We start from the raw sequence: 15,901 nt of genomic DNA on the forward strand, positions 1-15,901 counted from the left end.
CTCTGCTCACTTGTAATGTTTCAGAATGAATTGTGATGCACATAGCAAATGAAAATATTGTTGTTCACAACCTCTGCCAATTCATCTTGTTCTTTTTTCAATTTTTGTAACTGGATTAGTATATATGAACCACCAAATTTATCAGTGACACTCCTATGTTTGAAATATAATTCATTTTAATATTGTCTTAACAGTACTCTTTCTTTTCAATTAGAGTGATGAAAAAAATGTCAAAAAACACAAGAAGAAACTAAACAAGGATAAAGAACAGAATGAGGATAAAAAGAAGAAAAAGAAATCTAGTAGGAAGCCCCATCTTCTTGAAAATAACAGGGATGAGCTTGAAGAGTTCTTGAATGGTACTGGTGTAATACCAGTTGATGCAGCGTATGAGGCCATCTAGCACTTGTCGTCTGTTATCAGTGAACTACAGAGGAGGTAAGTATCTCAGGAAACATGAAATAAGTAATTACCTATGCACCCTCCATTACATCATCATGTAACTCACTTTTTATCTCTTTGAATCCAGCATCAAACTTCTTCATTCCATCTTACACCTATGAGTGTATGAGCCGGAGTATAGCTCTAATGTTTGTAATCCCCTCCATTCACAAATTGAATGTTTAGTGGATGATGAGCTCTTGTTAAAAAAAGACCTTCAAACAGTTTCTTTTGCGAGGGTCATTTTATACTATAAAAAAGTTCCTGAACTGAGGTGTAGTATCCCTATACCTATAACACTCAGATACACTGTCTGATCAAAAGTATCCAGACACATGTTAGTGGCAGTTAATATGGGACATGCATACACTTTGCTTTTACGGCAGCTTGAACTCTACTGGGGACACGCTCAATGAAGTGTCTGAATGTCTCTGGAGGAATGGCTGCCCATTCTTCCTCAAGAGCTGAAACCAGAGAAGTTAATGATTACAGGTGGGTTATTCATGAACAAATGGGTCCAAAGGAACAGTTTACTAAAGTGAACAAAAAGACAGAGGAATGACTTCCAAGGAACGGTCATTCACCACTCACTTTGGTCGCAGTTGGTCTTACTCCCAGGAACTGTTGTTCACTGTTCACATTGGCCAGTCTCATTCCCTCCTCGGTCTCATTCCTCAGTCTAGTTTTGCCATTCCTTGTTACTGAATTGGTCTCATTTGATCAGTTTCATTATTTTTTTGTGTAGTCAATCACTCCTTGTTCCAGTTCAACTTTTTAATAATGATATAACTTATACAAAAATTAAGTTGTTTGTGATACGTACATATTTTTCAGACAGCAAAAAGAGAAATCTGCTTACTCTTCATTATTTTGATCAACTTTAGAACACATATTTATCCCAAAGCAAGTTGTTTTCTGCTTGAAGAAACAAAATGAGGCAGCCATTAGTTTCCCCCCTAATTTATAGATCTGCTTTATTTAGGCTTTTCTTTCTCAGGTGTGGTTTTGTTTATTTTGTTACCCCTAATTTGGTTTCTTTGCACAAAAAATAGTTGTGCATTACTCTGGCTCTATAGGCAAAGAAGAAGGGGTGCCTCTACATTTGAAATATCATAGAATGGCATAAAATCATGTTTACGTTTCATCTAAAATAATAATGTTCAAAAGGAACTTTTTAATGAAATATTTTTTTACTTTTGTGTCAATTATTATTACTATATTGCTGCATTAACTTTAATAATACAATCTATAAGCCTACTATTTCCTGCGTGAGGCAAATATGATGAGAGAATCACATTTTATTTTAAGAATATGTATCCTTTTATAATGTCCTGTTTGACACCTGTTTCCATTGGATAATTTACAACTTTTAGCTTAGTAACTAGGTGTTCAGTGTTGATGACAACTTCATTTTCATGTCACTGTGAAGAATCTGTCAGAAGGAACATGTCACTCAAATCAGATCTGTTTAAAAATAATCTTATTTTATTAGAAACAAGCTGTTCAGTCCCATTTCTCATAATTTTTGATCATTTCCTACTAGAATACTTATATATTTTTGTCTGTTGATTGTGCGTTATGATTCAATGTAGTGACTCTTTTCATTTTTGTTTCAGAAGATTAAGGTAACAGAATGGTGGACAAGAACCATAAATGATTTTTCATTTTTTTTTTTCTTTTCTTTTCTTTTTTACTCATGAGCAGGGTACTAGTGACCAGATGTACATGTATAAAGTTTTTAAAGACTTCTGAAATCCAAATGTGGTGCTTTGGCTTACATACTGGCAAGGAAAATACAAATAGAACAAATTGCAGTCTCTACTTGTTGTTGTAATTCAACTTAATCATGGAACATAAATGTTTTCTGTACGTAAATGGCCTTCACCATCCACCTTGCATGATGGAGCCCCTTGGAGCACAGAAAGATGCTCCCCGAGATGGTTCTTCGAGGAGGGAATATGCATTTAATTCAAAAACGGCCAATGTAATCCTCTCATATATCTTATTCCTGCAAGATAAATACAGGAGATCTTCCTCCAAAATCTTTTCAATCAAAACACATTCACTTCTAAAACTGATCATACTTTATGCTGTTCTGACAGAAACTAATGATTTAACTTAAAAGCCATTCAGCATGAATTTCATAAGCAGTTTTTTTGTGCCCATTCCCATAGTACTTTAAATGAATGAAAGGTGTGTAAAATTATCCGTATTGAACTAGTAGTTTTTTTCCCCCAAGTACATGTGTGCGTACAATTTATATTTTAAATACATTATACAAATTTACTGAATTGTTGAATTTCATATTTGTTTCACTCTCATCGGTTAATAGCTGCCTGTGCTCACTCAGAAGTTCTCTTTCTCAAATAACTCATTCCATGCATAAACCTTTGGCCCCCCCTTTCTGCTGATGACTGATCAAAAACAGGTTATCTTTTTCAATTGTAAAGATTGCCAAAGCAATGATTTGTGCTATACCATCTAAGTTTTTTTTTTTTAAAAAAGTCTTGTTTCTTTTCGCTTATGAAGTTCTGATGATCTCCTAGCATATTTATGTTGTTGTTCCCATTGCTGATTCAAAGCTTCTATTTTTACATTTTAGAATGCAGTTTCTGTGTTGAAACTCCACATAGCATGCACAATTAGATAAAAAAGGAATGATGAATGAGTAAAAAAGAATGGTTCCCAAAAGGGAATGATCACATGTGTACTAGTTCCCAAAGATGAATGAGTGTGCCCATCTCTAGCAGAGGTGTTGGATGCAGGAGTCTAATGGAGAGTTGACATTCTAACTCATCTAAGATGTATTTCATTTGGTTCAGGATACTTTGGGGAGGCAGGAACAATTCAGGAATGTTACTGTCCACAAACCATTGTCTAACAGATGCTGCTTCATGGCAGGGTGCATTTCATCCTTATAGAAAGTCATCATCTCCAAACTGTTCCTCTGCTGCACACTTTACACACTGCCGTAGAATATGTTCATATCCTTCCACATGTAGTGATTTCGTAAGCACAATGAGGGGATCACAGCTTAACCACAAAAAATACTCTCATGCTGTAACACCTGTGCTTCACTATTACCTACTTGGTAGCAGGTAACGTTTTTCAGGCATTTGCCAAATCCAAACCCTTCCACCAGTTTGCCACAGGGTATAGTGTGATTCTCTCTTGCCCAGTCATCCACTGTCTGGTGACATCATTCTTTATCTCACCACAATCAACACTTAACATTGATTACAGAAATGTGTTGCTTCTGAGAAACTGCTTGACCATTCTTTTAAACTCATGTACAGCCATTATGTTAGCCAATCAGCTGGTTGCACTTTGGAACTCACAAATGATTCCTTCCACTGATATTTTTTTTACAGCTGTGTTCTGCAGTGCTTCAGCTGTGGTTTTTCTTTCACATTTCCACTCCACAATCACATCGCCAATGGAATGATTTTATCACTCTGTAGTGGAGTGTGAACTGATATGAAACTTCCTGGTAGATTAAAACTGTGTGCCAGGTTGAGACTCAGACTCGGGAACTTTGCCTTTTGCGGGCTAGTGCTCTATCAACTGAAACTACCCAAGCACAACTCACGACCCATCCTCACAGCTTTGCTTCTATCAATATCTCATCGCCTGCCTTCCAAAGTTCACAGAAATTCTCCTGTGAAATGTGCTGGACTAGCACTTCTGTAAGAGAGGATATTTCGGTGACATGGGTGTAGCCACAACCAGGGGTATGTTTCTAGAATAAATTTTCACTGTGCAGTGGAGTGTGCTGGACAGGGACTGAAACTCAGGACCTTTGCCCTTTGCGGGCAAATGCTCTACCGACAGAGTTACCCAAGCGCAACTTATGACCTGTCCTCACAACTTTACTTCTGCCACTACCTTATCTCCTACCTTCTAGACTTCACAGAACTTCTGCAAAATACACAGGACTGCCTGCGCAAAGCAAAGGTCCTAAGTTTGAGTCTCAGTCCAGCACACAGTTTTAATTTGCCAATAAGTTTCAGATCAGTGCACACTCCACTGCAGAGTAAAAAATTCACTCTGGAAACATCCACTAGGCAGTTTCTAAGCCAGGTCTCTGCAATATCCTTTCTTCCAGGAGTCCTAATTCTGCATCTTTCACAGGAGAATTTCTGTGAAGTCTGGGAGGTAGTAGATGGGGTGCTACTGGAAGTAAAGCTATGAGGACTGGTCGTGAGCTATGCTTGGATAGCTCAGCTGGTTGAGCACATGCCCACAAAAGGCAAAATTCCTGAGTTCGAGTCTCAGTCCAGCACACAGTTTTAATCTGCCAGGAAGTTTCAGATCACTAACAGTCATCGGTCAACCTGGACAGCATTAGAAGGGTTGAAATATCACTTATTTGTTACACAGGTGACATCCAATGACTGGTCCATGTTCGAAGTCACTGAGCTATCCAGGCAGACCCATTCTGCTATTACTATTTCTCTACTCAAAATACAGTACTTCCCACCTCCTTTTGTATTGGAGAGTCTGCCTCTCATAACATTTAGTAGTCAATTCCACATAACATATGGGTGTCCGAACACTTTTGATCAGATGACATACATTCCATAATCCTTATTAGTCTTCATGTTTATTTATTATCGCAAAACATATTTAAATATTTTTATTTTCCGTTACGAAATGCAGCAGCACAGGTTTTTGTTCTGCTTACCCACTAAGACAGAAGGCACTCATCTTAAAGGTTTCTGCAGAAACACACCTGCCCTGAAACAACATATAATGTTCCTCAACTAAGAAAAGCTGTAAAAGATTTAGTTGCTCTACACATGTCAAAATTTTTTAAGTTTACTGTGTCTGGCTATAACATCTGAATGAAGAAAGGTCCTTGTACAAAAATTTCTTTATGTATTGCCTTTTCTTTATACATTCTTTTCCTACAAAGTCCATCATAGCAAACAGTTCCAAAAATGCAAAAACAGAAATTAACAGGGTTTGTAATTAGCCTTTCACATGTACAGCACACTTTCACTCTAGTAGCTAGTTTGAGGTTTCACACAGACCTGACAGCAGCACAGGTGTCTGTTCTGATTTTCTACTAAGACCAGAAGCACTCATCTCAACGGTTTCTGCAGAAAGATGCCGATCGTGAAGTGATGTGTAATGTTCCTCAACTATGAAAAACTGTAAAAAATTTCAACAGAGTGCATAAGTTTACCAGACCTGACTATAACATTTGAATGAAGAAAAGTCATTACATTACAATCCCTTTATATCTTGTTATTTTTCTATACAGTCATTTGCTGCTAAGTCCATCCTAACTTACAGTTCACCACTTGTATAGCACACTTTCACTCTAATAGTTAGTTGAAGGTTTTCACACAGACCTGTTACAGAAAAAAACACACATTGCTTTACAGTTTGGAATGCTTACTCTAATACTATGCACATCATCACTTTTGATGTAGAAAGTCCTCTGTTACTATTGCACAGCACACAACACAGAATTTCTCCAAAAGAATTTTGCAGTTCATACAGAAGTAATCTGAAACTTCCATAAACATTATCCACATTTAATCTTACACATTTCCTAATACATCACAGATTCCAAAAGTTGACTGTCACTCATAAGTAACAAAATTTAATAGAGGTCCTGGCAACATGACCTCACGTCTTGAGAGAAGGCCACCAACTCCTACCAACTCACGTGCAAAAATCCTCTCCCAGTCCTAATGCATATGAAAGTTCTCTTTACCGATTGGCCAGTTACCACAGTAGCCAATCAACTTCTTATTACAATTCATGTACCCGATAGTTTCCTGCTATGGGTCAGTCCCTGTTCCAAAATCAATTTAGATGAAATTACCAAATAATAAAGCCCCAAAAATAAAAAGTAAAAACACAAATTAGCCCCACCTTTAACTATCTGAAGGACTAAAGTAAGTTTAATGTTCCCCGAGTAGCAAAAATGGGCTGCTTTACACTTATCATTTACTCCCATGTATGTGACTCACATAAGAGCTGCACAATCTGATTCCCATGCTCATTCACACCTAGTTACAGTTACAGTGATTTGTACATGCCACATTTATTCCCTCCTTCACTCACACAGCAAGACAGATCAAAATAACATTATTTAGGAAGAATAATCATAGTAATGAAAAATTAAGTTGTTATGTAATTTTTAGTGCTTTCCTAAATGTGTTGTTTATACCATTATTTAAGGATCCAGTATTCAGTCAACCATCTTCACTGATGTCTACAAAAAACACATTAACATGTCACATTCAGTATTTTAGGTAATGTTTTGTATATCAAAATTTATTTTAGACAGAAGGCTGAAATTCATACTGTCATTAACAATTATCATCATAAAAAATTACACGAAGTTTCACCTTGTTCTGGGTATGGCAAAGGGCTGTATTGATTCATAATAATGAAAGAAGTTGTCAACTGTTGTTCAGGTACCTATATGCAAATTGGCTTGAGGAGCAGGCTGATTTGTGTGAACATGTGTTACTCTGAGGTCATGACTCATTGCATGTGGCAACTTAGCTCCCATCAGTTTCCTTATAGGTGGTCTATATTGCTATGCCACTCATAGAATATAACCACAACAAACTTGTAAAACTGACATGCTCTATGTCCTGTGGTATATTCACAACATGGATCATTAGAACAAGAAGTAAATAGATTCAGCTGGCTACAGGTCCTGCCCTCTTGTATTTCATTCTAATTACAGTCTTATTACATCTCTCACTGTACTCTCTTTTCTGGATCCTTTCTTTATTTTACTGTGTCTAATGCTCACTGGGAAACCTGTAGTTTTAAACAGCTTTCATATTAAAAGTCAAAGTCTCATTTTTCACAGGACAGAACTGGTAACAGAAACTGATTGCATACTTTCATTATCAGACATATTGGAATCTTAATGTTGAAAACCCTTATTTAATTTGCCAAAGATTTCCAAGTCATTTCTTTACTCTTCAGTTTCTTCTGCCTTCACCCAGCCACCCTCATTTCTCCAAAATAGAAAAGATTATCAACTGATTCTATGAATTTGTTGTCATTTCCCAAACTTTTGTAACATTTTTTGTTGTTGTGACAGTGTGAGTGACTGCACTGCATCTTCACACAGATTATTGGTAGTGATATACAGATAATTTCACAATTAATGTTCATGGTATCTCTAAGTTGTTTAACTCGGAACTTCTAACTGAAACAAGAATCACTACAGGCATTTATTCTGTCAGTGTTAACACTACAACGTGCACGATTTCCTTGAGGCAACTGTATCAACATGATTTACAAACTTCAGTCTGTGTAATTGTTTGTGTCAATTTTATTAACAAGATTATATTTTATCACTAATATCATTAATATTTTGTGTTTCTGTTTTCTTCTCCTGTTTCATTGTACAAATGAAGAATCTGATGAGGATCACCTTGCTACAGTGTCCCTGTCATGGATTGTTCTCTCTGTGGTATGGGCCAACACAGCCCCAGAAACTGACTTACAAAGTGCTGAAAACAGTGACAGCATGTTACTCAGGACATTATCATTTTTCTTTTTTCACCTTTTCCTTTTTCCCATCTTTCCTGCACCCGTCTCTCTCAACTCATTGTTTTGTTTACCTCTCCCCTCCCCCGTCATACATATCTTCCTATTCTTTTTGTACCCTTCTACATTCTCGTGCCCCATTCTCCTCCTCCTCCTCCTCCTCCTCCTCCTCCTCACTACCTTCACCTCCAGTGCCCTCCATAGTGCCAAGCTGACTTGTGCCTGAGGTATGGAAGTTGTTTGTTTCTTTCCCGCGGTGTATGCTGGATCTTCCCTGCAGTGTTTGCTGGATACTCCCCTTAACTATGCCATTGTAGGCATCCCACTACACATTTGTAAGTAGTATTATGTGAACACAGCGAAAACAGTGCGTTCCTACACGCATGCAGTTACTGGACTGGCCATCTGTTGCCTTTGGTGATTTGTGTCATTGCTTATGAGATTGCTACCGCTTGCCTTCCAAATGGTTGCATTTGCACGTATCTGCTCACCCCAATGGCAGATAGTGCTAAGCAGTGTTGTGTCTCCTATTTGACATGGTCTAGCTATACTAGCACTAATTAAAGTTGTGCTGTGTTTGAGTGCTGAAGTGGGAACTGTGCAAAGGCTAGCACTGTGCAGGGTCCTGCCCCACACTCTCTGGATCTCCAGTCACTTCGGCATCTACCAGAAGTTGCCGTACTAATAATTAGCAGATGAATTGTATATAATTTTGTGTCAAATATATAAATGTTGAGTATGCAGTGTGATACCATGTACAATGTGTATTTGAATGAAAGAGTCAATTACATACAAATTGTTATTGTATGTTCATCAGTTTCATTTGTTTATAATTTTTTATACTGCTTACATTTAGTCAATATCATATGTAAATTTCATAATGTAGATTGAATGAAACAGAAGTGTGCTTCCTAATATTCAATGTATAACATATTTTTGAAAATAATGTTACAATAAAATTGTGATTTTTATGAATATTTAGTTATTTGTAATAACTACATGAAGCTAACTGTATTTAATTGATGTAATATGTGTTACAAATTTCTACTGCAAAATATGAATCAAAATATTTGTTGTTTTTAGAGACATTTGACAAGTAACTCTTTATAAGAAACACTTTATCTTTCTTACTTATTGGCTATATTAGTTTCAATAGTTTCTATATCATAACATTCAGAATTTTACATCTTACTGTTCTGAAAATGTCGTTTACTAGTTGAAATGTCTGAAAATCTCTAAAGTTTTTATCCCCAGTTTGAAGTTCATATGTCTAAAAAATGTTTTATGGTTACAAGTAACTGAATCAGAATAAGACAGAATGAGTTCAGGCTAAACATGCTGCAGTTGTGGTTGTAGAAACTGCTTTACAAGAAGACATCATTTTGTGTTTTAACTAGATATGGTGGGTGCCAAGAGTGTTGCAACTTGTCTGTAATGTTACTTCACGTGTTTTAGTTCATAGGGGCTTATGTAAGCCTTTCAGCATACATGCATTGTTTTAATAAACTTTAATCGCCCAAAGATCATGGCCATGGTGCAGGCAGTAAAAATATTGTTGTTTTGTGATTTATGAACATGATTTTTGTCAGTGAGGACAATCTGAAACTTCATTGACGCCTTTTAGTTTGCTATTGTTATCATATAGACATAATTTCTGAATTGGACCTAACAAAGATTGAATGTCACAATATTAATGTACAGAAATATTCATAACTAACCTCAGTTGATTTTTATGCTAATTTTACGTCCTAGATGGAATATAAATGTTACCATTACACATTTCATCAGCTATATTTTTGCATGATAAACGTATTTTAAAGTCTGACACACTAATTATTCTATAAAGATTTTTAAATAAAAACAGTCAATGTTTGCAAATAGGTTGCTAAAATTTTAAAATTTATTAATTAGGAGCCAGTTTTGATCATGGTATAATTGTCACCAGACCATTAAAACTATGTGAAAAGAGTAATACAAACTTTCTAGGACAAGACATAAGTATAAATGTAAATAATTTAAAATACAATTCCATATGTATCCATGATGATGGCTGTAGGGAGTGGTGAGGAGCAGCCTGCTAACCAGCAACAATAAACACTGCTGACCCACACTTGGCTGTTTATGGTCAAGTAGCCGAAGCTATGCCCACTGTCTACCGCATAATGTCATTTGCAGCCAGTGGTTACTGAGTATTAAGTAATTTCATAATAAGATTGCAATAAAGTGTAATTATTATAGACGTAATACCAAAAATATAAATATGAGATGATATATCAATTACACAATGAAAAAAATTTATTAGTGATAGAGAATTGAAAGGAGATATACGTGAATATTTGACATTTTATAAAAAGTGGCAATAACTGGAATCACTCGGACATCAACAGTTACTTAGGCAACAAGAGCTGAATCGATGTATTGCTTCTTGCCAATTGACAGAGCATATTCAGTGAAATATCCATATGTATTTATACGACTATATAAAATGTGGCATCATATGAATGCCAAATGGTTATCTAGCTGACTAGACATAATCAGACTGTCTCATTTTCAATCAACAAAATCACAGGAGTTACCCTTTTGAGTAACATTGGCCCTCCGTTTAGGTTACAGGGCAATAAAAAGGATCAACAACATTCACAGACTGACAGAACATCATAAGTATTTGTACAAATATTAAATTTTTGGCATAATATAAATGCCAACTGGTTGTCAAGGCATTGAGGCATGATCAAACGGTTTCAATCTCAATCAGTGAAACCATGGAAGTCAGCATTGGTTGGACATTGGTTACCAAATAGGTTACAGGGTCATGAAATGTGTCGACAACATACGTAGCTATGTATTATTGCTAATGGTTATAGCTGAATTGTCTACTATGTCATGAACACAAATATAAAAGCAACATAAGACCATGCAACCTTATAAACAAAAATGGATGTACACTGTCATTATGTCTTCAAAGTTAACAGAGTCTTAATGGTCTGATGAGGATCGTACTATGATCAAAACTGCTCACCTCATTAGCAAATTTTAAATTTTAATGACGTGCAATCCTACACTGTTCCCCTGGAACAGTGTTAGAAAAGATGCTTGCTAATTATCCTATCAGTTGATTTTTTTCACTACTAGTGTGATTTAACATTTTTCCTGAAGTATCTTCAAAGGCTAAAACTGCCAAAATGAATTACAGTTTTTGATTTCAGCTAGAATGGCCACACTTAAGTGTGACACTGAATATTAAGTCAAAAACTACATTTTCGTAGTCAATAAATAAAAAGCAAATATGTTTGGACTCAGAAAAAACACAATCAATTGATTAAGAATGGCTAGAGGAATAATTTAGAATTACGGATTACTTTTGTTATGAACTCAAGCAAAGAATGATCTCTGCATATAAGTGATCAATACTAGAAGGCTGAATGTGAAAATCACCATACCATCTCCATGAGCTATGATAATACACTCATGTATGATGGTGTAGCTGGTCAGACTCAATAAACTGAAAGTAATAATACTGGTCAAAGACAAACTAAAGAACATGAGCCAAGGCTGAAGAATTCAAAGATAAATCTCACAAAATGTATGCCATACTGATTTAAAGACTGTAGGAGACCAGTGAAAATATAAATATTGTAAAAATAACCTAAATACACTAAAAAGTAATGTATGCATCTAAGTTAGAGGTTTTAAGAAATTGGATGACTGGCTTGGTGCAATGAACAAAAAGTTTTGCTCAGCAAAATAGTGCACTTTCAAAATATGTAAACTGTAAAGCAGAACACAGCAAGGAATACTTTGAGTACTGAAAATATTTTATTGAAGGAGAGAAAAAATATTTAAATCAAAATGATGACTGCTGTGAGGTCACCAGTGGAATCAGTAGATGTGTGCCTGATGCCATGTGTCCGCTGGCAGCCATGTGTTCCACTCTCTTTAGTACGCTATATGTTTGGACAAAGTGAAGATTTAACAAACAAAAGTTCAAGATTTTGATCAAGGTCTTATACATGACTTCTTATACACTGGCACCAATTCAGTTAAGAAATACAATAGAATCTACACTACTGCACTATATACTACAGTACAGTAAACAGAATGGAGAGAATGGCAGTTGGCAGGCACATGGCGTCAGATGTGAACCCCTGCTGCATCCGCCAGTGGTCCCGTGGCAGTCAACGTGTTAAAGATGTGATTAGGTGAAGGTATGTTTACTCCAATGAGGGAATACTAAACATTAACAGTCCAAAAACCAAAGTACTGTGGAGGAATTATTTTGATAAACAGCTGAATGTGTTTGTGGGACACAGAACATTGATGTGATGTACCTAGGAATAAAAAGAAACTAGGTGAATACATGTACTTAATATTAACCAGTGGACAATGGGATTGGGAGAACATTAAAGGAGAAAACCTGTATGGAATTAGCAACTCAATAAGTTCACAAAAATAATGAAACTATGAGAATCATTCCATATAATTAATTTACATGAAATATGGCAGGAATATGCTCAGTTTACAGGATGAAAGAGTAAAAAAGACCCCTTTTTTCCATAAAATATGAAGGGACAAAGGTTCAATTCAAGTGGGCATTACAATAAACTCTTTCACTGAAATTGGCCTCTTTGGGGAACAAGTTCGAATTGATGGAACTGATGGTGTAATGTTTAGACTGCAACAGTTACTGCAGGAATATTGTGAACTCCAAAAAATCTTAGGATAGGTTTACTGAACTTCAAGATGGCATCAGCACTCAGGAAGAGGAAGAATTACAGTAGTCAGTGCTCTTATAAATTAGACTGAAAATCAATTTGAAAATAACTGGAGCCACAATAAAATCGCCTGCAAGAATCACTGAGAGCATTGTAATATAGCCAGGTTTATAGCAAGATGCTGTATTCTTCACCACTATAATGAATGAGCTCCTGAAGAAGGCGTACAAGAAGTTGTTTCAGCTCAAGTGTTCACTCACAGATACCCATTGGGCACCCACAGGCATAAGTGGATGCGCAAGCAGCAGACATATGGGCAATCGGCCAGTAGGGTTTTAGTGTACATGATGATACTCCCATGACCAAGAGCCAAAAGGCAGGGGTGCCCTAGCAGTTCAGGCATGTGCAGATCATGTGCAATATGGTCACCTTACAGGTAGCATTCATCAGCAAGCTGAGGGATGCCCTAGGCCTATGGCACAGTGTTGGAACAGCTTGGCATACATCATCACTGGAAATGAAATAAATAAATAATTTGATTGACTGCTGTCATCTATCGACCTCGGCTAAAACTGGAAATTAGACCGTGATTCGTCGTGCTTCGGTTTGGTAAGTGGAAAAGAGTCGTGAAGACACTCTTCCAACTTCAGTGCCTGATGTAACAAGAGAGATGTCCATCAAGGTGTGGTTTCTTGTTAAAACAGTAAGACTGTACATTCCTAGAAGAGTTAATCAACATATGACTTCCTCCTACATCCACCTTGTGGAAAGACCGTGATGGTAAAATCAGAGAGATTCAAGCTCGTACAAAGGCTTTTGACAGTCACTCTTCCTGTACTCCATTTGAGACTGAGACAAGAAAGGAGGGGAGTGACAGTGGTGCATGAAGTACCTTCATCTACACAAGCTTTTGGAGTATAGATTTAGAAGTTAAAGTTTTATTAACTTCATAATAACTGCTGGATATTTCCATAGTTGACAATTTCATATGGAACCAGAAGAATTCCTTGCAATGTAGGAGAGCCATCTCTGAAATCAGTCATGCACCCAGCAACATATTTGATTGTTGAAATTCAACAGTGAAGGAAATACATGAGATAACAAGGATGTGGATTATTAGGAGAATGGTTAAAAAGGTGACATGCATAATGCACATATTTGTTAGTTAACAGTTGTTAACAGAATGCAGTAGTATATAACACTTGGAAACTTTATGTAATATGAATAATGGACTTCATCTCTCTGACATACATCACACAGTAAGTGTATGTGGATTGCCATAATTCAGAGAAATAGAATCATAGCAAAGCAGTAATCAAAACTGCTAAGTCATCATATTTGTTGTGTGCAATAATTACGTAAGCACAAAAATGTGGATGAACCACAATTGTAGAAAAGCAGTAATCAAAACTGCTATGTCATCCTATGTGTTGTGTGCAATAAGTACTTAGGCACAAAAATGTGGATGGTTCACATTTATTTCATTATCAAAACACATATTTTGGTATCTGGAACTATAATTGTAACGACTATAGAAATACTTGATTCCCCTGCTAGTTTCTAATAGCTGCCCAGTGATACGACATCTCCAATACATTGTTATACTTTCCTGTACGTATTTAAGTATTTAATCCATTACACTATATCAAACAAAATTTTACTAATCAACAGGAAATTAAAAAAGTATATGGTTACACTTAGCTTTGCACATTTTTATAATACTGTAAAATGAAGGTGGCATTTTTCAGGCACTAAGAGGCCCTTACAACACACACACACACACACACACACACACACACACACACACACACACACACACACACACACACAGGCGCACGCACACGCAAACCAGTATGTGGATGACTTGAGCGATGTTCTCCTCTTAAAAATAGCTTTATGTTTATAGTTAACAAATTATCAATTCCTCCAGTTTTGTCTTCTGTTGGCTCATCTACCCAGTATCTCTTTTGCTCATCTTTTGAGAAACAAATTATTTTTGTGGCTGCATTACTACTCTTTGACTCCAAAGTACATCTAATATTTAAAAATATCCAGGGCTTTGCAGGTATGACATTTTGTGTTTCCAAAATTGCTGGAAGACCTGGTATTAAAACAGTACATTTCAGTATCCTTCTGTAGAAACTCAAATAAACTTCATGGATCATGACAGTGTGCTGCTTTTGAAATTTTGTGTTCCGCAAAACTTTCTCCAGAAGTACATTTTTTGAGAAAAGTACAACTTAATACTGTGTTAAATCTAAATTGTGAAATAATCATTGAAACAGTAGAAATGTGTTTAATATTGACAAGAATTATGTAATTTGCCAATGTAGTGAAACCCCATGACTGTTTAGCTATGAAGGCTCAATTAAATATGGTGACCAGTTAAATTTAAATAAATATGTTTTATTGGTAAAGTTCCGTTCCTTTATATAACTACTACAAACAAAGTTTGTCAACTTGATTTAATCTATTTATTTTTGTATCATACAAAGTGTCCCTGCGGTGAATGTTACTCAACAACAGGTTGGTACACATAACAGATTGTATCAGTGAGTGTAAATTTCTCCCACTGTTAAAACCATTTTTAAATGTTGTATTCACACCATTAACACTATATGAAGAGTCTATGGCACTGCCATGGAAACTGATCAGCAGAATAAATTGGATTTTTCGGCATGGATTTGAAGGTAGAATCTGATTATAAGTGGCACACCTTCAAAACTGGTTTTGACAAGAGTTCACATCTGTGTTCATCTCAACACCTATGTTCCGCAACTCTTTTTGATCAGGGTGGCAGTATTCACTTTTTATGCTACCACAATGTTAAACTTTCTTCTCATTCCTCCCATGGATGAAGAATGTGAAGAAAGTTTCATATATGCCTAGTTATGTACTGTAATGAACCTGTTTGGTCTTTATCTTTCTAATTTGTTTCTAATTCATGAACAAATTTTATATAGTTACATATTTTTTGCACTTAATGATGTGCACAACTTCCATATTTCAACTCCAAAGCCTTTTTTCAGTAGTGTTTTCTGCAAACATTGCTATCATACCACTTGTAAAGCACATGTCTGATGATGAGAATAATTATGGTGTGCTTTTATGTGAAAGAAACAAATGATGTATGCTAAATGAATCAGCATACACCATTTAATGGCCAAGCAATTCATCATATTTAATATCATGCAATACAACACATATTTTTGCATCAA

The 15,901-nt window shown here is 36.0% G+C and overlaps 1 protein-coding gene across 1 annotated transcript in view; it reads left to right on the forward strand.

The window, feature by feature from the left end:
- Positions 1–15,095, forward strand: part of LOC126299569 (rab-like protein 6) — a 177,977-nt gene extending 162,882 nt beyond the window's left edge. Inside the window, exons 10-11 of the mRNA XM_049991568.1 lie at positions 215–438; positions 7,839–15,095. Coding sequence (XP_049847525.1) covers positions 215–403 — 189 coding nt within the window. The 3' untranslated portion in view covers positions 404–438; positions 7,839–15,095. The remainder of the gene's footprint in view (positions 1–214; positions 439–7,838) is intronic.
- The last annotated feature ends 806 nt before the right edge of the window (positions 15,096–15,901 follow it).

The sequence above is a fragment of the Schistocerca gregaria genome, chromosome X (assembly GCF_023897955.1).
Source record: "Schistocerca gregaria isolate iqSchGreg1 chromosome X, iqSchGreg1.2, whole genome shotgun sequence".
In the NCBI taxonomy this organism is placed as follows: domain Eukaryota; kingdom Metazoa; phylum Arthropoda; class Insecta; order Orthoptera; family Acrididae; genus Schistocerca; species Schistocerca gregaria.